The sequence below is a fragment of the Mastigoproctus giganteus genome, chromosome 2 (assembly GCF_048544385.1).
Source record: "Mastigoproctus giganteus isolate SK-2022 chromosome 2, ASM4854438v1, whole genome shotgun sequence".
Classification (NCBI taxonomy): domain Eukaryota; kingdom Metazoa; phylum Arthropoda; class Arachnida; order Uropygi; family Thelyphonidae; genus Mastigoproctus; species Mastigoproctus giganteus.
This window is the reverse complement of record NC_143576.1, coordinates 146,391,648-146,418,341: the sequence shown is the minus strand read 5'-3', so window position 1 is coordinate 146,418,341 and position 26,694 is coordinate 146,391,648. Positions and strand designations below refer to the sequence as shown.

The 26,694-nt window shown below is 37.0% G+C and overlaps 1 protein-coding gene across 1 annotated transcript in view; it reads left to right on the top strand.

Moving 5' to 3' along the window:
• The window catches only part of LOC150089644 (pseudouridylate synthase 1 homolog), a 130,640-nt gene that overhangs the window by 66,154 nt on the left and 37,792 nt on the right, over nt 1-26,694 (top strand). Inside the window, exons 7-8 of the mRNA XM_090390062.1 lie at nt 6,589-6,634; nt 18,226-18,390. Coding sequence (XP_090246188.1) covers nt 6,589-6,634; nt 18,226-18,390 — 211 coding nt within the window. The remainder of the gene's footprint in view (nt 1-6,588; nt 6,635-18,225; nt 18,391-26,694) is intronic.

Genomic DNA, 26,694 nt, shown 5'->3' with positions numbered 1-26,694 from the left:
TACAACTTTCTGAAAGTGTTAAAACCCAAGAAACCTATACGGAAACAGAAATCCAAAGAAGAAAAAATTAGTCAAGAAACACTTGTCATGATGAACCGAAGACGACAAATGAAGAGCAAGAAAAACACTGACAGGGAGAAAATTGAGTATACTGAGTTATGCAAAGCCATTAGAAACAGACTCAGAAAGGACATAAGAAGCTTTAACACAAGAAAAGTAGAACAAGCATTAAGGGAAAACAAAGGATTTAAATAAGCAGCCATGAGCAGTAATACAGAAAGACAAATGATACTGAAACTGAAGAATAGCGATGGTGTACTTATAAACAGCAGAGAAGGCATAATTCAAATAGCAGAAGACTACTATAGAGAATTATACAAGGAGTGAGGGAATGATACCAGCAGTGGGGAAGATGGATTGCAAAGTAGCAACACATACAGCATACCCGATATTCTTCCTGATGAGGTAAAACATGCATTGAAGAAAATGAAGAATCAGAAAGCCCCGGGGGAAGATGAAGTTACTGTAGAGTTGTTAAAATTGGGAGGAAGAGACATAACACAAAAACTGGCAAGGCTCCTCACAAAGTGCATTAGCAAAAGGTGTGACGCCTAAGCAGTGGAATAATGCAATCATAGTTTTGCTGCATAAGAAAGGAGATAAATCAGAAATTGGAAATTATAGACCAATTAGCTTGTTATCCCACATCTACAAGTTGTTCACAAGGGTCATTACTAACAGATTAGAAAGAATACTTGATGAGAATCAACCGAAAGAGCAAGCTGGCTTTAGGACAGGATTCTCAACTATGGATCACCTTCACGTAATATCACAGCTAATGGAGAAAGCAAATGAATATAAAACACCATTATGCCTGGCATTTGTGGATTATGAAAAGGCATTTGACTCCATACAGCATAAGGCAATGTTTCAGGCACTGGAAAGACAAGGCATAGATACCCCATATATTATGATTTTGAAGAAAATATATGAGAGTGCTCCCTCCTTTATTAGACTAGACAAAGACAGTAGCAAATTTAAAATCGAGAAAGGAGTTCGGCAAGGAGACACAATATTTCCGAAGCTGTTTACTGCTGCCCTTGAGGAAGCTTTCAGAAGATTAGACTGGTCGCAGAAAGGAGTCAATGTGAACAGAGAGTACCTAAACCATTTACGATTTGCAGATGACATTGTGGTCATAAGCCACGATCCCAAAGAATTAGAGGAAAATCTTAATCAGTTATGCACAGTTAGTAAGGATTTTGTACTAAAGATGAATATGGCTAAAACAAAAGTAATGATGAACAAGTATGCCACGGAAAGGGAAATAATGATTGAAGGAGCAGTAATTGAAAAGGTGGAGTCATATACTTATCTGGGACAGGTTATTAGCTGTAATAATGATAAATGGCTGGAAGTCAAGAGAAGAATAAATTTTGGATGGATAGCATTCAGGAAATATAGTCACATACTGAAGAGCAATATCCCAGTTTGTCTGAAACGTAAAATAATGAATCAATGTATACTCCCACCATGACTTATGGAAGTGAAACTTGGGCACCCACCAAAAGAATGGAAGAGAAGCTAATGAACTACACAGCGAAGAATGGAACAAATTATATTGGGAATCAGACTGTTAGATAAGAAGAGAAACACATGGATTAGGCAGCAAACTCAAGTAAAGGACATTCTTATCAAAACTAAAATGGTCTTTGGCAGGACACATAGCTCGAAGACATGATGACAGATGGACTAAGAGAATAACAGAATGGTACCCAAGAGGAGCTAGAAGAAAATCTGGAAGACAATGACGGAGATGGAGAGATGAAATTCATGAGTTTGTGGGTAGTAAATGGATGGCCGGTGCTCAAAACAGAAGGAACTGGAAAGTTGCTGGAGAGGCCTTCATCCTGCAGTGGATTGAAAATGGCTGATGATGATGATGAATCTTTCTTTAATGTTAAACTCACATGCAGTCTGTAATTGTAGAATAAAGAATTGAAAAATAAACAAAGGCTAGGAACTATGAATGCCATGTGCTAATGACTACTAGCTCTGGAAATGTCAAAATACAAATCTTTCACGAATTGGTATTACCAAAATCATTGCATTGGGACACTGCATTGTCATTCAAAATTTTACACATAACAATCAAAAAAACTCAGAGTAAGCAAGATTCATGTAGTTACATACATACATTACTTAAAATAAGTTCTTTTAAATTTTTGGATTAACAAGGACCTCTAATTATATCAGAAAATTAGGTATGATACATTTCCATTAGACATTCACCAGATAGTAACATTGATTCAAATTGAACTTCCATCAATGTAACATTTAATTGAAACAGCTTAAGCATTACTACTAGGTGGTGACAACAAATTATGTATCTGTAACAGAGATAGACAATCCAGTAACATTTTTTTTTTCTTAAAGAACTGTTTATAAGCCATACCTAACTTTAAAGCATCGACTTGGGGAATAAAGTGAAACTTATATCTGAGCAAATACTGTAATTAATTGGTGACCATTCGTGTATCTACCTTTGGAGACCATGATTTATCCTTGGATTTTGAAGGTTTCACATTTGAATATTATTAATAGCAGTAGCAAATGATGCAAGAAAAGCAAGCTTTTCCCAGCATCTGCTGAAAAAAAAAAAAAAAAAAAAAACAAGGATCCCAAACCTGTTTGGGTTACTCAAGATGCAAATAAACTATTGCCTTATACAAGAAGATAATTACCTCCTTGTCCCTACTGACAGAATTCCTGTATATCATTTACAGATGCCCATGAGCTGTTCCAGCAGCCTGTCTACTGCCAAGAGAACTTCATGTCAGACTCTACAGTTACTCCCTTCTATTTTCTACACTACTGTGAATATAGTGTTGCCAAGTTATGTTATTCTGAGATTACTTCTACTCATGCATCTGGCATTTATGAATGTTTACACTTCAAATTCCTTCTAATTTTTCTAGGTATTGTTAATACTGTATTATTAATAGCCACTGGGAAGCTTAAAGTTTTTGCTGCACCAGCCAAAAAGAAAAAAAAAATAATGATAATAATTGATAAAAAAATAATAAAATAAACTACTTATTGGACTCCCTCCTCATCCAGATAAAGGAACTACTAGGTGCAATGATTATAATATGAGGGAGAGTTCAAAAAAAGATTTGTATTCATCCAGAAGTAATTGTGATAGAAGGTTGAAACGAACACCATGTATAACACTTTTTCAACAGTCACCAGACAATTGACACATTTTTGCCACACCTCAATACACTTCCACAGGTCAGTTTTGTAGAAATCCTCTGACTGTCCTTCAAACCACAACTCAGCAGCACAAATCACCTTATCATCAGCACCAAAGTGTTTTTCACAAAGAAAAGACTTCAGGGCAGGAAAGAGGAAGAAATCCGAGAGTGCAAGGTCAGGGGAATAAGTAAGATGCAACCATATTTCAAACCTACATCAATGGGCACACACTACTGCATGCAAGGAATGCATGCAGGCATTATTGTAGAGCAGGCACACACCTTTTGACAGCTTTGCTTGTCTTTTTCTTTTATGGCAGCACATGGATTTATGAGTAAGTTGGAATAATACTTCGCTGCCACAGTACAGCCTGTTTGAAGGCAATCTGTTAGTATTACTGACCATGTAGTAGTACCATGCCGATCCCAAAAAACTACCAGAATCACCTTGCCAGCATTTGTTTGCACCTTTTCCTTTTTGGGGGTGTGGTTCTCCCAAAAAAAAGGCAAGAGTGTATGCTTCCATTATTGTGACTTTGTTTAGTTTCAGGATCATAGTGGTGGATCCAAGTTTCATCCATGGTGACTAGCTATGAAAAAACTCCAAACTCCTCTTGCCTTTCCTGGCACATCAGATTTTCTTCTGGTAAGGTCAGAAGTGTGGGAACCTATCAAGCAGACACTTTACTCAATGCAACTGTTGATGGATGATGTTCTCCACAGACTACACTAATTTGAAGCTCTGCAGTTAGTCCTTTGACACTAATATGGCAGTCTTCCAAGATTAATGCCTCAATTTTTGCAAAACTCTCTTCTGTTACAGCAGTTGCTGTGCATTCTGGGATTTCTCTATCATGCACTGAAACTTTTCCCACATTTGAATTGTTTGTACCAACGAGTAACAACACTGTAATGTGGGCAGCTTCTCCATAAACAGCACCCATTTCTTTGCAGATTATTTTGGGTGTTTTCCCATGCAGAAAGAGGAACCAAATCACTGATCTGTGTTCCACTTTATCCATTGTGACACTTCGCAAAAATAAATTGTCAGATCAAACCAAAGTTTGTGTGGTTGCTGTAAAAATTTTATCTTTCTATCACAACTACTTCTGGATGGATACAAATCTTTTTTGAACCCCCTTCCCCTTGTATATTAATTGTGGGAGATACTTAAAGATTTAACTATTGTCAAGGGTAAAAGGAAGGGATTTTGCTTTCACAAAGGTGACTACATTGATTGCAGACAATTTTTAAATTCCCTTCAGAAAACCAACTGCAAATTCAAAATGGGAAACATTCAGGGAAGTAATCATAGAAGCTATTAAGCTCTTCATACCAACTAAATGATATTGTTCCAGTTCTAGACTTAAAATGAACTGATGAGACTAGTGGCAGAGAAGAAAAAAGTAGGGATCTTTATTACACAGAAACATACACTAAGTATAAACTAGTCTGCTATCAAGTCACTAAGAGGATTAGCCAAGCTAAGGCAGTTTATGAAAAGTCTTTGACTAAGAACGTAAAGAAAAGTAGCAAAGAATTCTTTGCTTATGTTACTAGAAGGAAAGGCATAAATGACATTGAGCCACTAGATATGCATGGCATAACTATTGATGATCCTGTTTAGACTGATAAACTAAATAAATATTTTTGTGCCTGTTCAACTGAGGAGAAGTTTTTAGGAATTGGAATACCAGAAGTACACTAAGTTATAACTGGCAGCTAAATGATTTTGTGATAACTGAGAAGAAAGTGCAGAACAAATTGTTGTAGCTAAAAGTAAATAAAGCACATGTGGAAGATGTCATCTATCCAATTATATTAAAAGAAGCAGCAAAAAAAGGGGTAAGCAAACTTTTAGCCATAAGTGTGAATGCATCCTGAGATTCAGGGAGGTCCATATGGATTAAAGATGTGCAAATGCTCTCTATTCGTAAAGGGATGGTCAAAGGGAGAAATGAGTAATTATAGACATGTAAGCTTGACTGCACTGACATCGTCAGCTACAACAGTGACTGGGTACTGAATATGACAACCAGTATAGCAACATTCAACTGTAAATTCTTGCTCCGTCCGTTCATGAGAGACAGTTCATGTAGCTAAACAGTTATTTCAGTAATTTGGAGAGCTTGAGATTGTTTAACAGTAATAGATATTACAGTCTGTTTTGTTCATTTGAATTCAGTTTGGTTCCTTATGGTTGTTGCTTCCATGATGTTATGGTGACATTGCTACTTTTCACCTGTATGGAAGAGTTTGAAGTTTGATTCCTGTTGCTGGGAATAGGTGTATTGTTTCCCCCTTCCATATACATGTAAATTGGCCAGGAATATGTAGGTTAGAAATTCAGCAACTAATGCTTCATGGCCTTCCTTATCTTACTATTCACCTTAAACAACCCAATTCACAACTGAGGATTGCAAATATTGTCTAAAAGCTTTAGTTATGACTAAATTTTTTGGACAGAATATCTTTTTATCTGTAAGTTAAATAAATTTATTTAATTTATACTGGTAGACACTTATAGTTATTTAAATATATTTTGCTCTGTCCACTGGAGGCATTTATATCAGAATTTAGATTGCTATCTAGAATTTAGATAGCTATCAATGAGTTTTGCTTGTTTTAATAAACTCTGTTATTTAAGAAAAGGTTTCTGTCTTACTTTTGGCAGTTGATGTTCTGTTAAAATACAAGTTATATTAAGTTCTGTTAAAATACAAGTTATATTTTGTAAGAAATATCAGCTTTAGAGACCTTTGTTGATACATACTCCTGCAGATTTTTTTGGATTCTTTTTCCAGTTTTAGAAGAAATGTTTAAGAAAAAGAAGAAATGAGTTAAAAATAATATTGCCATCGATAATCATTGTTTTTGAATGTTTTTTTAAAATCATGAGCCAGAGCATTTATTCATAATTTTGCACACTTACTTAGCTTAAAAATTAATTATAAAACAGGAGGTATGGCTATCAAAAGTCTTAAGCTGATAATTTATATTAAATATGCACAGACATCTTTTGTGTAAACCAAATGTATGTGCTTCTTCAAAAGATGAATGCATAAAATGCTGTGATAAAACTATCAGGCAATCACACAGCATACTCTGTTTTCAAAATGAGTTGCTTGGCTACTTACCTCCTCAAGAAGGGAAGGATTTTCCAAGCCTGGAACTGCCTCACAACCTGGTGGAATTGGGAAGTTGATTCTCACCATTACAAATAACTATTTCAAGGCATATGCAACATATAGTCCCCAGGCTATAGATTACATATGCCTTGGATTACTTTATTTATTTAGTTAACATTTATTTATCCTTTTGTATCTTAAAGGAAACCTGGTGATCCGAGCTGCAGCCGAAACATCATATCATGCCAGGTAATGTAGAAATTCAGTTATGATTGATAAATTTTATTCAGAATAAAAAAACTTAAATATGTGTATCTAAAAGTATTGATATTATTTCTCCGACCATGTAAATGTTTCCTTCATATTATATTAAATAGAAGAGAAGCTTAAGCTTACTGTTCTTCCATTGAACATCACAGAGAAAGCTTATTCCCTGTGGAAGATAACTTGAACATGAGTGTTTATCACATTGTGTTTTAACCAGAGGTGAAACTATAAATTGTGACCCCCCTTAACTAGATTGCCGAATAGCCCCATGTTATTTTTAATAACATTACAAGGCATATGCATCCTGGAAGCTTAGGTTGCATATGTTTAGATTTACTTTAAAACTAGCTGTCAGACTCTCAACCTCTCAGGCCTGACTGCTGTTTGTGAAGCTGTGTGAACTTTAAAGTGATTGAACCAGTTACTGCTTATCATAACTTCTTTCTTAGTTTCTTCAAGGTAACCTTTTTTACAGTCTTAAAGATTTAAAGCCTTTGCTGTAATAGCCATGAGGCTATAAGAGCAAAGACCTGTGAATTCTCCTCCAGGCCAGGTTTTCCATTCAAATCACAAGCATTCTTTTCATGATCATGGGCTTTCATTGGAATGATTGGCTTGCACCTAGAGAAGTTGCACTTGCACAGCTTGCATTAATCATCTCAGCATTAGCACAGATGGTTTGTAATGTTGGGCACTAAATTCTATATCACAAATGATATTACATGTGCATGCATTTTTGCTCTAGCATTATAGCTGTTATGAATTTATTTTTCTCATCATGACATTTTGATCTTTACCAATCATGATTTCACTTTGAACTTGAATATACTGTAAAGTTATGCAAATTAATAAAAAAATTAAATCATGATATCACTGAGATTGTAAGAAGATATCTGAACAATATAATGATGGACAAAGGCTGACTGGAAAGTGGTAGTAATAGTGACAAATGATGTAAGAAAGCACGCTTATATAGCATCAGCCAAAAAAAAAAAACAACCAAACTTCAAGAATTTGTCTAGTTCTCCTTTGAATTTATTCAACCCATCTACTTCTGCAACAGATGGAAACCTGTTGAACAATCTACCACCCACTGGCTTAAAGCAAGCTTCTGCACACCTTTCCTGCAACCATTGTTCCTCAGATTGAATTTATGCCCCCTCATGTGTGTGTGGTCTCAGCAAGTGGAAGAATACCAGTAACATTCAGTTTACTCAATCCATTCAAGGCTTTAAACACCTCAATCAGATCTCCTTGCAGGTGTCTAGTCTCGGGATGCTGCATTTGCAGAACTGAAGCCTTTCTAGGTAAGAGCACCCTTTTGTTCCCTTCACCATTCCAGTGGATGCAGAGAAGGTTGCCCTTCTCTGCATCCATTCCAGCAGATCTGCATCCTTTATAAAGTTAGGCCTCCGGACCTATATACCAGACTCAAGATGCAGCCTAACCATGGCCTTATACAAAGGGATAATCACTTCCTTTGTTCCTGCTAGCAAAGTTTCTGTATATCATTGACAAACCCGCATGAGTTGGCCTGGCAGCATATCTGCACTGCTCAGAGAATTTCATGTCTGGCTGTACAATTACTCCCAATGTCTTTTTCATTCTCTACAACCCTGAGTGTAGTACCACACGGTTGATAAGTTACTCTGGGGTTACTGCTACCCATGTGCAGTGCCTTGCAGTTGTCAATGTTAAACTTCAACTGCCATTTCTCAGTATGTTGAACCAATTTTCCTAGATTTTGTTTCAGTAGCTTACCCCGATGACTGTCATTAACCACTCTGCCATCCTTTTTATTATCTGCAAACTTAGACATTAAGCATGATATACCTTCATCAGTATCACTGAAAACTATTGAAAACAACAATGGACCCAGCACTGAACCCTAGGGAACTCCACTAATAACATTAGTCCGTGAAGAGCAGTGCCCATTGATAACCACTCTCTGTATTCTTCCACTTAACCATTCCTTTATCCATAGCACTAACTTGCCCTTAATGCCACATTGATCCAGTTTGTACAGCAATCTTTTATGTGTAACAGTATAAAAGCCTTCCTGAAATCCATGTACAGGCACTCCCCGGCTTATGTAATACTGAACTTATGGAAATTTTACTTTACGTAAGTTTTTGCCAGCCGGTACAAACTTAAAAAAATTGTGTAAACATATTTCACATCCCGTAGGAATAAATGGAGGTATCGCAAAAATATTGTAATGTGAACTCAATAAAACATTGTTTTTTTTTTTTTGGTAATTCGTTCCAAGACCTCGGAAGTTGAAATTTTTGCTATATGACTAAGCTATTTATCTCTCTAAAAGGTCATTTTTATAATGGAAATTGCACTACAATTTCATCATTGTAATATGTTCAGTTATAAGAATCAGTGCCGACCGGGCTAGCCGGGTGGGTAAAGTGCCTACCTGGCAACCCAAAGGTCGCAGGTTCGAATCCCACCTTGGGCTTGGATCAGAGTAAATGCAAAAACTTTGGGAGGTGCATTATGGCCACAGAAGCCGATACGCCAACAACTAACAACAAAAAAAAAAATAATAATAATAAGAATCAATTTTGAATGCCTTTGTGATATTTTTCTAAAACACATTTCTGGAGGTCACTACCATAAAACATTAAAAGCAATTTACACCTTCCGGTTTATTGGGCTTTTCTGTTAGTGCAAACAATTATAAAGCAATTATAAACAGGTAGTAAACTCAATATTATTGCATTTGCAAAAATACCAATAACTGTAATTCCGTGCGTTTTTACGTTACGGTATTATGGTGAAATGAGTTCCTCTTCGCTGAAATCTTTAGTCATAAAAAAGCATAAATAAATTTTTAGAATCTTCTCTTCATTCCTATTTACTTATTACAATAGTGAAGGGAAAGGGACCAATGGAAAGTGCAAGTGCTGGCAGTGTTAGGAAACAAAACAAAATTGATTTAGAAATGAAGATGATTAATTAAGAAGTACAAAACAGGACAAAGTTTGTCATCTATTGCACGGAATTAGGTCTGGCTACTTCAACAGTGAATACTATTTTAAGGGACAGTGCGCGTATAAAAGAGCAGGTTAAAGGATCAACGCATTTAAGATCAACAGTGATCACAAAACAGCATTCAGGTGCTATTAAAGATGGAAAAGCTATTAATAATATGGATGGAAAATCAGATTCAGAAGCAAGTGCCCCTGAGTCCAATGGCCATTCATTTATGAAGATATTAAGGATAAGTACGGTGAACCCCAAGCCAAGTTCATGGCAAGCAGCGGGTGGTTTAATAGGTTCAAGCATTGCACTGGTTTAAAAAAATAAAGTATGCAGTGAAGTTGCCAGTGCCGATTCTGCAGCTGCAGAGAGATTTTGTGATGTGTTGGATAAAACCTTTTCTAAATCGCCACAGCCCTCAACTTCTGCAGCGGCGTGCTTATCAGCTGGAGAGTTAATTCTGGCAATGATGCTCGAAAAGCAAACTTGCTGATCTTATGCTTGTTTCCTCTCTTTTTGTAATTTGGAAATTTTTGTAATTTTGTACACTTTTGGAATTTTTCCTGTGCATGGGATAAAAAAATTGAATAAATAATTCTATTTACACATTCGTTGAACATTTATTTTTTGCTTCAGTGGAATTCAGTGCACATAGTTGCGAGTGCTGCATAAGCATTTAGGAAATTCCCTAACTCCCCAACTTATGTAAGGATTGCGTTCTGCAGAATGCAATCCTTAAGTAAGTCGGGAAATGGCTATATATGATATCAAAATTATGATATGATGCAGTAACCAATTCCTTGGTCACTGCATCATAGTAGCGGTGATCTGATTGAGGTATATAAGGCCTTAAATGGGTTGAGCACGCTGAATTCTGATGGGATCCTTCCACTTGTTCAGATTACGAACCTAAGGGGGCATAAATTCAAATTAAGAAAAGACAGATGTACAGAAATTTGCCTTTAGCCAGTGGGTGGTTAATTGCTGGAACAAACTTCCATCTGTTGTTGTGGAAGTTGATAGGTTGAATAAATTTAAGGAGGAACTGGACAGGCATTTGGAGAGAATGGTGTGATTTTTTTTTTTTTTGGCTGATGCTGCATAAGCTCATACACATGCTTTCTTGCATCACACGCCACTTCTACTACTACTGTCAGATTAGACAAGACCATCCTTTGACAAATCCATGCTGTATAATTGCATGCCTATCCAGATGGTCCTGCATTATGTCTTTAACCAGTGATTCCATTATTTTCTGTGGAACAGACATTAAGCAAAGAGGTCTGTAATTACTGATGCCACCTTTTGATCCGCCTTTATAAATTGGGGATACATTTGCACATCTCCAGTCCATAGGGATCTCCCCTGAATCCAAGGATGCTGTCATGATTATGGCTAAGGGTTTGCTTACCTCCGCTACTGCCTCCCTCAATATAATTGGATAGATTCAATCCACCCCCAGGCATCTTTTTTATGTCCATCTTCAATAAGGAGAATCAGGAATGACAGTAGCTCCATGTGAGTGAAGTTTTCACTGCTCCAGCTAATAGAGAAGTTTTTCTTAAATTTTTGCCATTTTATTGACTTAAATTGGCATATTAACTTATTTTATAGAAGTAGCTTTATATTCATAGTTACAATACTTAGTTTATTTTGAACTTAGATAGAGATTTTGTAGATTATTACTTAGTATCAGTAAGGGTATCCATGAGTTGGACAAGATTTTGCAGCTCTTCCAAATGCTGAGTTTTTAATTATATATTTAGCCGTTTTATTGAATTAATTGTTATATTAAATTATTTTTTATAAGTAGCTTATAGTCCTAGTCAAGCTCCTTAGTTTATTTTGAATTTAGATAGCGATTTTGAAAGTAATACTTAGTGTCCGTAGATCTTACATTCGTAACTTGCCGCCATTGTTATACGATATAACTTATATCCCTAAGTAGGGATATAAAAACTAGGGATAGATAGCATAAGGTTTAACTTAAAATTTGATAGCGAAACACGTAGCACTGTATTAGAAATCTATTAGCTTAGTATAGTATAGCGTTATTAATTAATCAGTAAAATTTATTAATCTCATTAAATTTCATTGTTAATTTAATTATACTTAAACGGAATCATGACCCAGACTAGAGCAGCAAAGCAACGCTTGCAGATTAGCCAGAGTGCTGTGGTTCCGGGGAGAACCAAAGGGGGCAATTTTCCAATGCATCACAGTCTAAAAAATGTTCAGAATGTGAAATTTTTGCAGACCTGTCTAGGACAGGACATGATCTAGCCAAGGAGGATGTGTTTGTGTGTGCTAGGTGCAGAGACTGAGGAAATTAGGTGCCAACTCAGCATTCTGATGGGTGTAGAGTAGGTGCCCTCGAGGATATTAAAAGGAAGGTCCCATCAAGCTCTTAGCTGCCCAACTAGCCAGAGCTCACTGCTGTGCATAAGATAACACAGCAGCAATCTCCAAGGCAGAATGCGCTGGTCCCACCGGAACTAGTTATTGTTTGTTGGTGACTCTATTGTCAGGGAGACGGGGAATATATTATGCAAAAAGGATGTTTGCCAGGAGCAAAAGTTGATGACGTTGTAGAGCAGGTATCATCTTTGAAGGACACAAAAGGTGAATGGAATACTTCCAAATTGGCAAGACAGCAAGAATGAGAGATGTGGTAGAGGGATGTTGCCATGAATAACTACTACAATAAACTCTTTGCATAGGTAAATACTATTCATATTTTTTGAATGGAACAAATTCATCAGCTACCCAATAACCTTCAGGCAATCAGATATATTCCCAGCCTTTGTTGTAGATCAAGCTACCCTTTATACAGCAATACAATCATTGATAAACGTCACATCTCTGTCTTGTTGACAGTACAGTAGGTCCTTGATATCCATCATTAATTGGTTTCCTTAAAAGTGTTATAAATAAGAAAACTGAATACAGAGCAATAGACTCGCATGTTATAACATTAAACAACAATGAAAAATTATTTATATAGAAATATGGACAGTATGTTTTAACACAGATTTTGAATCTGCAGCTTAGTTTTTTCCTAACACTCTCAGTTTGAAAGATACTTCATATTTTATTTTTCAAATACTTACATTTTAGTATATCTGTTCATTTCGGTTGAACTGCTGATTGAGTCAGTAGTTTTCTAGATCTTGCTATAGTGGTCAGTTCCAGCAGTTTCTAGACAATTCTACATGACTGGTTCCCTGCAAGTCAGATGGATATATAAAGCAAACCTCTCAGATAGAAGTGAGTTAATGTCACATAGTAAATTTGTGTTTTTTTTTGTAGTTTTTGGTGACATTTTCATATGAACATGCTTTTAAAATGTCACATTAGTGCATTAATTTACCAGATAGCTGTCAATGGGTTTTATTAGTGCAAGCAGTACATTAATTGTAAAAGGTCGCGGGTTTGATTCTCGCCTCGGGCTTGGATCAAAGTACTGCAAAAACCTTGGGAGATGCATTATGGCCACAGAAGCCTATGCGCCAACTACCAAAAAAAAAAAAAAAAACATTAATTGTAACCCGTATTTAGATGTTAAAATTTTGGACCACACATATGATTTTCTCTTTGCTCTTGTTTAGTTGCTTTATATTGATGTGAGGGTTCCAATATTAATCCCAGTAGAGTGAATCAAACCACTCTATTATGGAAGCAGTTATTTTACAATATGAGCAGCAATGGCATTATATAAGGCAATTGTAAGGCCATGCTTTGAGTACTGCATACAGGTCTGGAGGCCTCATTTTAGGAAGGATGTAGAGTTGCAGAGAAGTGCAACAAGATTGGTGAGAGGAACAAAGAGGTTCTCTTACGAGGCGAAGCTTAAATTCTTTAAGTTGCAGCTTCTGGAGAATAGGCGCCTGCAAGGCAATCTGATTGAGGTGTACAAGGCCTTAAATGGTTTGGGCAGGCTCAATGCTGATGAGATATTTCCACTTGCTGAGATTAAGAACCTGAGGGGGGCATAGATTCAAATTGAGGAAAGACAATTGTAGAATAAGTGTGTGGAAGTTTGCCTTTAGCCAGCGGGTAGTTGATTGCTGGAACAGACTTCCATCTGTTGTTGTGGAAGTTGATAGCTTAAATAAATTTAAGGCTGAACTGGACAAACATTTCGAGTGACCGGATGGGTGAAATGGGAAGTGTTTTTTTTTTTTTTTTTTTTTTTTGGCTGATGCTCTATAAGCTTGCTTTCTTGCATCATAGGCCTCAATTAATGTTAATGCTGATATTTCTTGTAAAGTGGCCAATATACATTGTCCTGCTTTCCCAGAGTCTGATGGCTGATATTTCTTTCCTTCCCCTTCAGTGCTACCTGTCTTTATGGTAGTCACTTTCTATTACATGTCACATTTTCTGGTCTGTAATATAATGATGGTATGCCATACTACTTTTCTTTAAAATCAGTGAAGGAGCACATTGCTTTGAATACTTCTTTTTGTGTATATTTTGTTTATACAGTAGACTGTCAAAATAACAGCACCCCAAATAATGGAACATTTGCAATAGTGGCACATTGAGATCGGATGTTTAAATACAGCGCAGATGCCTTGCAGTGCCGAAAAAATAAAATAGCAAGTCACATGATTACTGTATTTGTTTACATTCACCATTTTGAAAGTGAATTCTTTTCTGATATCACGATTTATATTGCTGTTTTACATTTATTTTAAATTAAAAACCCCTCACTATGGCTCCTAAACTGAATTAACCTCATACAGAGAAGAAAACAAGAACAACATTAAAGCTTAGTGACAAACTTGATATAACCCAAACTATTACATTAGTTTCACCCGGAAAGTTAATTCATATACCCATGTGTATTGTGTCTGTAAATCTTGCTATCTATGCCTGAGACTGACTAACTCAGCCACAGAGTGAAAAAAAGCCCATAAAAGTTCCTCGTGTCACCAATGGGATTCAAACCCAAGCCTTTTCCACCCAGTGTGGCATGGATGGTGACAATACCGCTGTGCTACCCCCACAGATGCAACTTGATATAATAAAGAAAATAATAGAATGGGTCATAAGTAGGAGTGTATTAATGGCAGAATATAACTTTGGATCGTCAACATGTTCATGTTTTTTATGTGCAGTTAATAAAATTGCATTCTTAATCTCTCTATATCTTAATTAACCTCATTATTTCTTTATTAAATATATTAAAAATAAAACTTTCTAGATAATGGAAAAATTGAAATAACATCAACTTGAATTCCTGAAGGTGCCGTTATTTTGAAAGTCTACTGTATCACTTTTGTTGTTTTTATTCTTTATCTGTATATATATTTTATTCTTTATCTGTATATATCTGTATATTTATCTGTATATATATATATCTGTATTTTATTCTTTATCTGTATATTTCTTTTCATATATTTTAGCTTTTATTCTATAAAACTGTTTGTTATACCATCTTTTACTTTTTTAAATATATTTTAATAAAGTTTTATTTCTTATGTTTCATCAGTCAATGGTTGCAAGGTTTCTTTTAGAATTGTTCTTTCTGCTGTGGGCAGTATTACATGTTCACATCCAATGTGGACTGCTCATTTTCCAGCTTCAAAACAAGCAGTAATTTTCAGTTTCCATGTAGTGATTACTCTTGGTCTCTTAGTATTCCCATTTCAATTCACAGACACATGCATTGAGCGTGTTGCAAAAATAAAGTAAATGACACAAAATTTGCAGAGAACTGCTTTAAGAAATCTTTGCCAGAAGTGTTCCTAGTAGATTGACACTGCTGAGTGATTGGAAGTTACATACATGACAAGTGAGACAGGTGGTGATGTGTGATGATACATAAAAGAACCCAACAGATAAGAGAATAATGGTATTAAATAGTGGATGACAGATATGAGAAACAGTGTATTGACAGCCACCAAGGGCACACTGTACTCTATAGATTTGAATGACATGAAATGAGATACATTCATCAAATATAACAGTCTTTTTAATAGAAGCCACAGGTGGCAAGCAGTAGTGACCTGTTGATATCTAGTGTGATTATCTAGCATTTTTCAAGACCTAGTACTAGCTTTCTTGATTCTGAGTTTCTCGTTTACAGTGTACTGCTGATTTTCTTGCAATGTACTACTGTACTATTACTTTTTCTTGCTAATAGCATGCTGCTTCTCTCTCTCTCTAGTAGTATACCACTTCTTACTTTTTGCTTGCTTTTTCACTGGTTGGCATTGCACCTGCCTCCACATGGCAGGGCTGAAAACCTGGGCATAAAAACATCTCAAAGGCTAAAAGGAGCATAAAACAAATACAGGTCGACCATCACTAATCCGGTTCCACCGCTAATTCGGACATAATTTCAAATTTCCCAGGTTGACGCACGGACCTGCCGCTACTGTTTTGGTGGCGTTGGTTGCAGCATCAGCTGTTGGTGCAAACTCGTAAACACTGGAAAGCCATTCCCACTTGTTTTTCTGCATTTATTATTATTATAACCTGCTCACATTTAGCCCCAGCCATGGTTCCAATCCATAAAGGAAGTGCCTCTCATGGTGTAAAGCGTAAACACTACATTGTCTATAACAGATAAAGTTGAACTTCTGAAAAAACTCGACAGCAATGTGTCCTGTGAGAAGTTTAACTCTGCTTAATTGTAAATTCCAGCAATTTCTCTCAGGTCCTCTTATTTTAGTAATTTTCTTTTAGCCATTCCTTTTTAGATTTTTATTTTATTTATTTATTTTTACACACTTGTACAAACTTGCTGAAAAACACAACACAATATGATGGATAATACCGCGCGCTAACAAACTTGTTTTCACAAAATCTCTAACAATACCGACAAACTTATTGCGACGTTTGAGAGTTTATTTTATCGCAATTAGTTTTATTGCAGCACTCGCCACCCGCGTGTGCAATAAACTAATCACAAATGACCTTCATATGTATGCCGTAATAGCGTCACACGTATGTGGCCGACACGGTTTCTCAAGAAATAAAGTAACCTACTGGGCCACGTTGGCTACATATATGTGACAAAAAAAGTCTCTCTCTCTCTCTCTCTCTCTCTCTCTCTCTCTCTCTCTTTTTTTTTTTTTTTTAAATATTTTAAACGAAAAAATGACAACAGTGACATTACAATATTTATTTTAAAATTACTAATCAAATTATTTGCTAAATATTTTTTGGTTCCTGTGGAATTTTTTTCTTAAACTGGCTTGGCAGTCAGCGTGTTAAAGGTAGGAGGAGGTGGTTAGCTGTTGGGTAAACTGCATGCGCTAAAATAACCACCGGTGATCCGGTAAACTCACTAATCCGGCACCCCACAAGTCTCAATGCTGCCGGACAACTGTATTATGTGTTTTCTCACAGCAGAGTCATCTCACTCTAATCTGGAATCACATTAAATGAAATGGATCATCTGGCTACTCGGTCCAAAATAATTAAAAAAAGATTCTTCTACACAGTATGTCCTGTTTTTTCTAATAATGCATTTACTGGTTACTTAATCATTAAATAGTCTTTTGTCCTTTCTTGTACAAAAGGATGTTGAAGCCATGGCATGGTCTCCCAAAATGGTTAAAAGACTTTATTAAGGAGATGTCACAACCGAGAAATTCGGAAAAATTGTTAAAGCAGGCAATGCTCAGTGGACTTCCAGTTACAGTGACTCTTCATACTAACTTAAATACAATACTTTCAGAGGGGTATTAACAGAGTGGAAGCTGTTAACCATCTCAGAGGAGGAAATAGTTGAGGAACTTAGGAATCAAGTCACACATGCCAAATGAATTATGATTAGAAAAGGTAATATCTTATTCCCACAAGGAAAATTGTGTTGGTACTGCACAGAGAACTTAATGTCTGCCTTTGCTGTAACTCTTAAATTTCTTTCTTCATCCATTGTTTTCAATACAAACTCTTCAAGTGTTTAATTCCAACCCTCCAGGGATAAAAACCATGCATTCTGCAGCATATTTAAATTGGTTGTGTTCAACTGACTTCAACAGTAGGACAACTGTGAGGTTAATAATATCAGGCTTTTTATTATTTTATATTATTTCCTTTTTTTTTTTTTTAATAATAATTTCTGAGAACTCAGCTAATAGAATCTTAGCCAACTTTTGTAGCTAATATTAGTGAATAGTCTTATAACTGATCCTTAAGGTTTTTATTTTATGAATAGTAAGTTGCTTGATGCATATAAAATAAAAATTAAAAAAAAGCTTTCTAGGGCCATATCCTCTTTAAAGGTTAGATGGCATCTTTTTGTTAATGACAAATTAGCAGCAGATTAATTTCATTTTTATTCTCTGCTTGTTATTTTTTATTGATTTTCTCTTATGCTAGTTTTGTAGCTGACCTCCCTAAATAGTTACAAAACATAATACCTCAGGAAGAGTCAAAGGAATGATATTTAGGGAATATGCAGATTGTAAATAAACTTCACTAAAGGAATTAAAACAACTATAAAGAAGTTATTCATGAGTAGATATTAGAAGTAAGTCTTTGTATACATTGTGTTTTCAACAGTTTTTGTAAATTAATAACTTGCTAGAGAAAGAAACTCAGTATTTAATTTTTACCCCTAGAGTGGAGAGCCATTTTATAAAGAAGGAATAGAATTTATGGTCATCAGGATTAAAGGTGAAAGCTTCTTGCTTCACCAGATTAGAAAAATAATTGCATTTGTCATTGCCATTATTAGGAATATTACAAGTCTTGAATCTTTAGAAAAAGCTTGGATTCCAGAAAAGGTTAGTCATTATAATATGATTAAATTTCAATTAAATGTATATACTAAAACAATACTAAATGAACTATATACAAGGATTGGCCCAAGGTAACAGGATGATTTCATACAGGTGTAGTATAATGTTTGAAAGGACGACACAGCAATAAGTATTCTTTTACTACAAAGTAGTGTATGGTGTTGGTAAAGTTCATGTGTGTTAGATTTTGCCTCTAGAATGAAATGCAAAGTCAAAACTATTACTCAGATGAAGTCTTAATGAAATATTGACTTTTGCTGTGATACTGAAATAAAAGAGTTCTGTTGGAAGCACACAGTCTTCTCCACCCAAAAGAGTCAAACAAATTAAAATCTTCGTAATGTGTGAGCTAATAATTTTTTTAATGAAAAATAAATTAATTATTATTTCTTTTGGAACTATCACCAAGCTTAGGATTACTTGGAAATTCTGAAAATGGTGCACTTCCTCTCCCTGAACATTGGCTTCCAGTTGGTAGTGAGGAAGCCTGTAGTTATCAAGAACACTTTCATTACAGTTGTTATAGAATAATCTATAACTGATGGTTTTTGACATTTAAAGCACAATGAAATGTGGTCTGATTTCAATAACAACTCACTTTTGTAAAATATTTTTACAAAAACAAAATTTCGACCTTGAGAAAGTTATTTCTACATATATCGTATAAAATTGGGAGTCTTAATAATTCTATCTCTATTGCAACACCAAAGTACCTGCCCACTCACCAAAGAGAGGCCAAAAAACCTTGAAATGGATACCATCACCGTTCTGGGTCATGGTACCTGCTGAAAATGAGTAACATTAGTCTTCTCCATTGGTAAAGCATTACTTATTCAAGGTAGTGCAATATCATGGCAACTCATTGTGAAGTTATTCTCTTTTTGGTTTCTAATGTTATTAATAGTGTCCCCCAGGGCAGTGTAGGGCACATTGTTCTTTTCTATATTTATCAAAGATATTGAAGAAGGCTTAATGTCCAAGTTTGCAGATGATACAAAGGTTGGCAGAGTAGTTAATGACATAATGATGGCATGCTACTTCAAAAGGATATAGAAAAGTTGGGCAGATGGTCTGGGAAATGGAAACTGTAGTTTAACATTGACAAATGCAAAGCCCTGCATATAGGTAGCAGTACTACAGCGATTAATGTACCAACTGTGTGGTACAACACTCAAGGTAGTGGAAAATGAAAAGGACCTAGGGGTAATTGTGCAGTCAGATATGAAGTTCTGTTTGTTATTTGGTTTTTTAGGAGCATTAGCAACTAAGGCCATATTGCTCTGGGGATATGCGGTGGTCATTCCCTGACCTTTCCACATCCTCCATATTTGGTGGTCATGGTCTCGAACCCTGGTCTAATCAAGAAGCGTGTGCCACACACTTCTGTTCCTTCTCACCTGGCTACGGAGGCGCCCATATGAAGTTCCCTGAGCAGTGTAGACAGGTTACTAGGACTATTTCGTGGGGTTTTGTGAATGATATGCAGGAATTTTGCTAACAGGGATAAAGAGGTGATTATACCATTGTATAAGGCAGTAGTCAGGCCACATCTTGAGTACTTTTTTTTTTTTTTTTTTTTTTTTTTATGAAAACCCCAAACACAAGAGGTATTAGAACCTATAGTACTTAGTACCATGCTTGGGTTGGAGGTTGAAAAGACGAAAGAAGATATTTGTTGATATTAGACGAACTTCTGTTGACTGTAATTTTCAGGAAAAACATATGAAGAAAAGTTGTTCAAGAAAACAGCAGTTGAATGAATAAACGAGGAAGATTAAAAGTTGGTTCTGTGAGTTTGAAGTTGGACAGTAAGTGAATGTTGGCTGATGGCGGCACATGTTTGGACTATTTTGAAAGAGAGAGCTGGAATTATAGAAGCCAATTCAGAAGAACAGTGCCCATGGAAGTATCTGTAGAAAAGGCATGGAGCAGAAACAGTACGTCTATGAGACAGAGTTTGGAGAGACTCTGTTAGAGATGAGTCATTAATTAACCAAACTGTCCTCTTCTGAATGGAATCTAGATGCCTGAGAGAGGTTTTGGGGGCACTGTCCCAGATGTGGAAACAATATTCCATGGTAGGGTGGATTTGCGATTTGTACATAGTGAACATCTGTTTGGAAGAAAAGTAACGCCGAGAGCGAAAGAGAAAACCAAGTTTTTTAGATGCAGAGGAAGCAATATTTGTAATGTGCTTGTGCCAGGAGAGATCTTTTGTGTGTCTAATTTGCTTGAGCCAAGGTCAGGGTAATCCCTGAACGAGATACATCATCTTGCCTAGAAATCAGAGTGTCACCAAAGATAAGCATAGGAGCAGAAGAATCCTTTTTGCGAGATATAAGACAAGACTGAGTTTTGGAAGGATTGAAGTCAACTAAGTTGTCTTTGCCCCACTGGAGAATTACCTGGAGATTGGCATTTAAGGAATTGGTAGCGGATATTCGAGAAGTTGAAGTTGATTGAGCAGGACAAGGTTTCTCAAAATGGAAAGTGGAATGCAACGTGCTATCATCGGCAAAACTATGGATAGGATTTCCAGTCAATGGAAGAAGGTCATTAATATACAAGAGGAAAAGAGTGAGGGGAAGGACTGAACCTTGGGGCACACCAGCATTAGTGGAAAAGTTAGAAGACAGAGAGGCATCTACCATCACCCTCAGTGAGCGATCAGAGAGAAAACTGGATAACCAATTACAAAAAACAGTTGGCAAACCATAAAATGGAAGCTTGTTTAGAAGACCTTTATGCCAAACGTGATCGAAAGCCTTTGAGATGTCAAGAGTAACTTCTTGTGTTTCAACGAACTTTTCCATTGAATTTGTCCATAAATGGGTAACATAAGCCAGAATATCACCAGTGGATCGACACTGATGGAATCCATACTGGTATTTGTTGATCAGATGGGAAGGTTTCTAGGTAGTTTAAGAGTTGGCAGTTAATTGATTTCTCCATTACTTTAGAAAGAGTAGAAGTAATTGCAATGGGACGATAATTGGATGGGAGGGATTTGTCACCCTTTTTTAGGAACTGGCTGGATATGAGCAAGTTTTCAAGAAAAGGAAAAACACCTTTGGAATAAGAAAGTGAAAAAAAGGAAGCAAAGAGCAGGAGTAAGTTCAGGAGCACAGGTTTTGACAAAAAGTGGAGAAATAACATCAGGACCTGGAGCTTTCTTAGCATCGAGATTCGTCAAAATCCTTCTGGCATCCTTTTGATGGAAAACCACAGGAGGCATTGATTGGATGTTGGGAATGGTGAGAAGTGTTTTATCAAGATCATTGTTACAAGAGTTGGAAGAAAAATGGGATTCTAGCAGGTCAAATTTATCCTTGGCTGAAGTGACAACAGAACCATCTGGTTTTGGCAGAGGTGGGAGCAGAGAAGGGCAAAAGTTGTGGCCAATAGCTTTGGCAAGAGACCAGAATGCTCGGCTACCATTAGGGCAAGAAGCAAGTTTTCTACTCTTAGCCTATTTAAAATCTAGTTTGGACTGATTAATAACTGCTTTACAATTGTTGCGAGCTTTGGTGTAGGCAGAAAATGAATCCTGAGATTTGGAAACAAGCCAATTACGATACGCAATGTTCTTCTCTTGAACAGCCTTAGCACATTTATTGGAAAACCAAGGTTTAGATAAAGGACGAGATTTTAAAGTGGAATAAACGATTCCATTTCTACAAGAATAATTTTACTGACACGATCTGAGCAAACGTTAACATGAGAAGTTTTGAAACAGTGATACGACCAAGGAAAAGAAGAAAAGAAATCTCGCAGGTCATCCCATTTTGCATTCTTGTAATGCCAAACAACATGCAGTTGAGAATAGCCATGAGATAAAGGATCCTTTGGAGAAGAGACAATCACCAAGTTGTGATCTGATTTGTCTAAAGGACCACTCACTTCGACCATGTACTTAGAAGGGTTGTTTGTGAGAAAAAGATCAAGCGTGTTGGCTGTATAGTTACGATTGTCTGGTATTCTGGTAGGTAAATGAACAGTCTGTGCGGGGTCATTAGTAATTGCAAAAGCTTCAGCATCCCGACCAGCTGGGTCTGTGTGACTATAGAACGGAAGCCAGCTGGAGTTGTGAACATTAAAATTGCCAAGGAAATTTACCTCACTGTTAGGAAAGCTGCACTAGAGGAAGTCAAAGAGCTCCAAGTGATTAGTGGAGTTGGGAGAACGGAAGAGACAACAGATGAATTTAATATGAGGTAGAGAGATTTTAAGCCAAAGGCAATTCCAAATTACCAAGTCTCTGACAGGGAATATCGGAACGGACATGTGCACAAGTACCACCTTTGAGGTGAAAGCAATCATACAGTGAATAACTTGGACAACTGAAATGAGCAGTGGTTGAATCAACCGATAACTGAGCTTTTGTCAGAAAAAGACCATGGGGTTTGTCAGACTGGAAGTGTAAATGGACATCGTTAATTTTAGAGCTGAGTCCATGTATATTTGTGAAATGAACTAGGAAGTGTTTGGGAGGTTTAGATCTTTTCGCAGATAAGCTTGCTGTATTAATTTGACATTTCGTGGTGTATTCAATAGTAAGAAAAAGTGGGGGGAGACATACTGTATGAAGTAATGAAATTTTTGAATATGGCATACACAAGGTAAGCATATACCCAGATCCTTGACATATCATGGCCTCAACAATGCCCCCCCCCTGCACACTACTCAGATTCCCTCCAGCCACTATCTGGTAGAGTAGTGGTAGCAAGATTATACACTAGCTGATCCGGAAGCCTCCTAAAGAGTTACCAATAGGTTCTGTCTGGTATACTAACTAGCAGCCAGCCTGCAAACACCGTTTTAGAACTGTATCCTCAAAATGTAAGGAAGTTTGGATCTCGCCATGATGTCCATCATAACCTCAAAAGACATCAGTCATACTGCATGATGGAAGAGATGAAAGTTGATCGGAACTTAGCTCTGGAGAATAAACATGGATTTATTCTCCACTTCAAGCCTCCAATAAGCAAAGTGGTGGTATTGCACCAGTTGGTGAGAGTCATCTACCACCTGGTAACACAGAGGGGTGGCATTCCTCCGTGTGGCATGGGTGCCACACCTCTGCTTGCATTGGTTTGCCCCTGAGTGGTCACCCACAGTGTGCTTGCACATGAAGGTTATCCCCAGGATTACTAACAGTCCCACCATCTTGAAGGTGCAAGCAGAAGATTTGGCTTTCACAAACCATCCGGACTTCACCGAAATTGGATCCACTTGACTTGAGTGTTACCCAAATATCAGTTCCATCAGCATTTTAGACTCCCAGGTAGCAAGTACAGCTTGTGTGGCATATCTGAGAGAATGTCTGCGACAACCTTAAGGCCCACTGAGGAATACTATGTTCAAGTATGAAGACCGCACCTAAAGAAAGACATTGTGCTTCTTGAAAGGTTCCAAAGACAAGTAACTCACCTGGTGAGATCAGCAAAACACTTCAATCAAGTCTCCTTAAAGGAGACTTGATTGAAGTGTTTAAGGCTCAGAGAGGCATTAGTAAAATGAATGAGGATGAAATTTTCACGGTTATAAATTACTCTAGAACTAGGGACCATAATTTCAAGTTGTGGGAGGAGATGTTTAGGCTGGATTGCAGGAAGTTTTATTTTATCCACCAGTTACAAATTACTGGAATAAGATATCTACATGGGTGGTAGAGGCCGACAGTTTGGAGAAATTCAAAAGTCAGCTGGATAGTTACCTACGGGAGGAGAGAAACATAGGTTGTCTATTTCCTTTTCTCTTATTAATTATTTATTATAAAATTTTCCTCTTATAATTATTATTATTTTATTCTTATTATTATTTATTTTATTTTATTTATTTATTTTTTGGCTGGTGCTGCAAAAGCCATAGGCTTCCTTGCACCATGTGGTGCAAGGAAGCCTATTTGCAATGTGAACAATGTTGCAGTATTTGCAGTGTGAACTTGCATCATGTGGTGCAAGTTCCCATTGCAAATACTGCAACAGTTCTGGAGGCCTCATTTTAGGAAGGATCTAGAGCTGCTGGGATGAATACAGAAAAGGGCAAAGAGATTGGTGAGGGGAAGAAAAGGGTGCTCTTACCAAAAAAGGCTTCAGTTCTGAAATTGTAGCATCTGAAGACTAGGCACCTGCAAGGTGATCTGACTACAGTGTTTAAGGCTTTGAATGGTTTGAGCAAACTTGATACTGATGGGATTCTTCCACTTGCTCAGACTATGCTCATGAGGGAGCATAAATTCAAATTGAGAAAGGATGGGTGTAAAATAGATGTGCGAAAGTTTGCCTTCAGCCAGCAAGTAGCTGATTGCTGGAACAAACTTCCATCTGTTGTTGTGGAAGTTGATAGCCTAAATAATTCATAGAACTAGACAAACTATTAGAGGGAATGGAAACAGTAAGTTTTTATTTGTTGATGTTGTATAAGCTTGCTTTCTTGCATCATATGCCATTACTAATGCTAATTAGTATTATATGCCATTACTAATGCTAACTTGGCACTTCCAGGCAAAATTCCTGTCTATCATTGACTGCCCATCTGCACTGCTCAGAGAATTTTGTGTCTAGCTGTACAATTACTCAAGATCTTTATTGTTTTCCACTTCCTTGAGTGTAGTACCATCCAGTTGGTATGTTATTCTGTGATTATTGCTACTGAAATGCAGTACCTTGCATTTATCAATATTAAACATCATACTGCTTTTCAGCACATCTGCTTAAATTTATAAGTTAAACTCAATGCAACAAGGCATCATAGGTTTAAGAGTATAAATAATCTATATAATATTGGTGTGAATACACCATAGATCACTCTTAAAGGTTCATTAATAATGCCCTTTTACACTACATCGTTTGTAGTGTAAAAGGGCATCATTTTATGTGTATCTCATATTATGTTCCTCCTTCACAATGAGTTGCCATGTATTGCACTACCTTGAATGAGTAACACTTCACTAAAAGAGAAGACTGTTGTTACTTATTCTCAGTGGGCACCACCACCCAGACAGCACCGTTTCAAGGCTTGTTGGCCTTTCATCGATGGGTGGGCAGGTACCCTGGTATTGCAGACATGACAATCCAGTTGTGTGAAGATAATCACACAATATGAGAGATGCTAAAAGATGTACATAGTAGTAGTAGTGGTGGCATGTGATGCAAGAAAGCAAGTGTATGAGCTTATGCAGCATCAGCCAAAAAAAAAAAAAAATCACACCATTCCCTGCAAATACCTGTCCAGTTCCTCCTTAGATTTATTCAACCCATCAACTTCCACAACGACAGATGGAAGTTTGTTCCAGCAATTAACCACCCGCTGGCTAAAGACAAATTTCCACACATCTATTCTACATCTGTCTTTTCTTGATTTGAATTTATGCCCCCTTAGGTTCGTAATCTGAACAAGTGGAAGGATCCCATCAGAATTCAGCGTGCTCAACCCATTCAAGGCCTTATACACCTGAATCAGATCACCGCACAGGTGCCTAGTCTCCAGCCACTGCAATTTGCAGAACTTAAGCCTCTCTTGGTAAGAGGATTCCTTCATTCCCCTCACCAATCTTGTTGCCCTTCTCTGTACACGCTCAAGTAAATCTACATCCTTTCTAAAATGAGGCCTCCAGACCTGTACGTAGTACTCAAGGCGTGGCCTGACCATTGCCTTATACAGAGGGACAATCACCTCCTTCTCCCTGCTAGCAAAATTCCTATATATCATTGACAAAACCCCATGACCTGCCCTGGCAGCCTGTCTGCATTGCTCAGAAAACTTCATAGCTGGCTGCACAATTACTCCCAGGTCTTTTTCATTTTCTACCACCTTAAGTGTAGTACCACACAGTTGGTACGTTTCTCTGGGGTTACTTCTACCCATATGCAGTACTTTGCATTTGTCAAGGTTAAACTTCAGTTGCCACTTCTTAGCCCATCTGCCCAAATTATCTAGATCCTGTTGTAGTAGCACACTGCCATTACTGTCATTAACAACCCTGCCAACCTTTGTATTCTGCAAACTTCGATGGAATCTATCCAGTTATATTAAAGGAGGCGGCAAAAGAATTAAGAAAACCCTTAGCCATAATTATGAGAGTTTCCCTGGACTCAGGGGAGGTACCCATGGACTGGAGATGTGTAAATGTGACCCCAATCCATAAAGGAGGATCAAAGGGAGACACAGGTAATTACAGACCTGTTAGTTTAACTTCTGTTCCAGTGAAATTAATGGAAGCACTGGTTAAAGAAGCACTGCAGGATCATCTAGACAAGACTTCAGTTATAGCTTGGACACAGCATG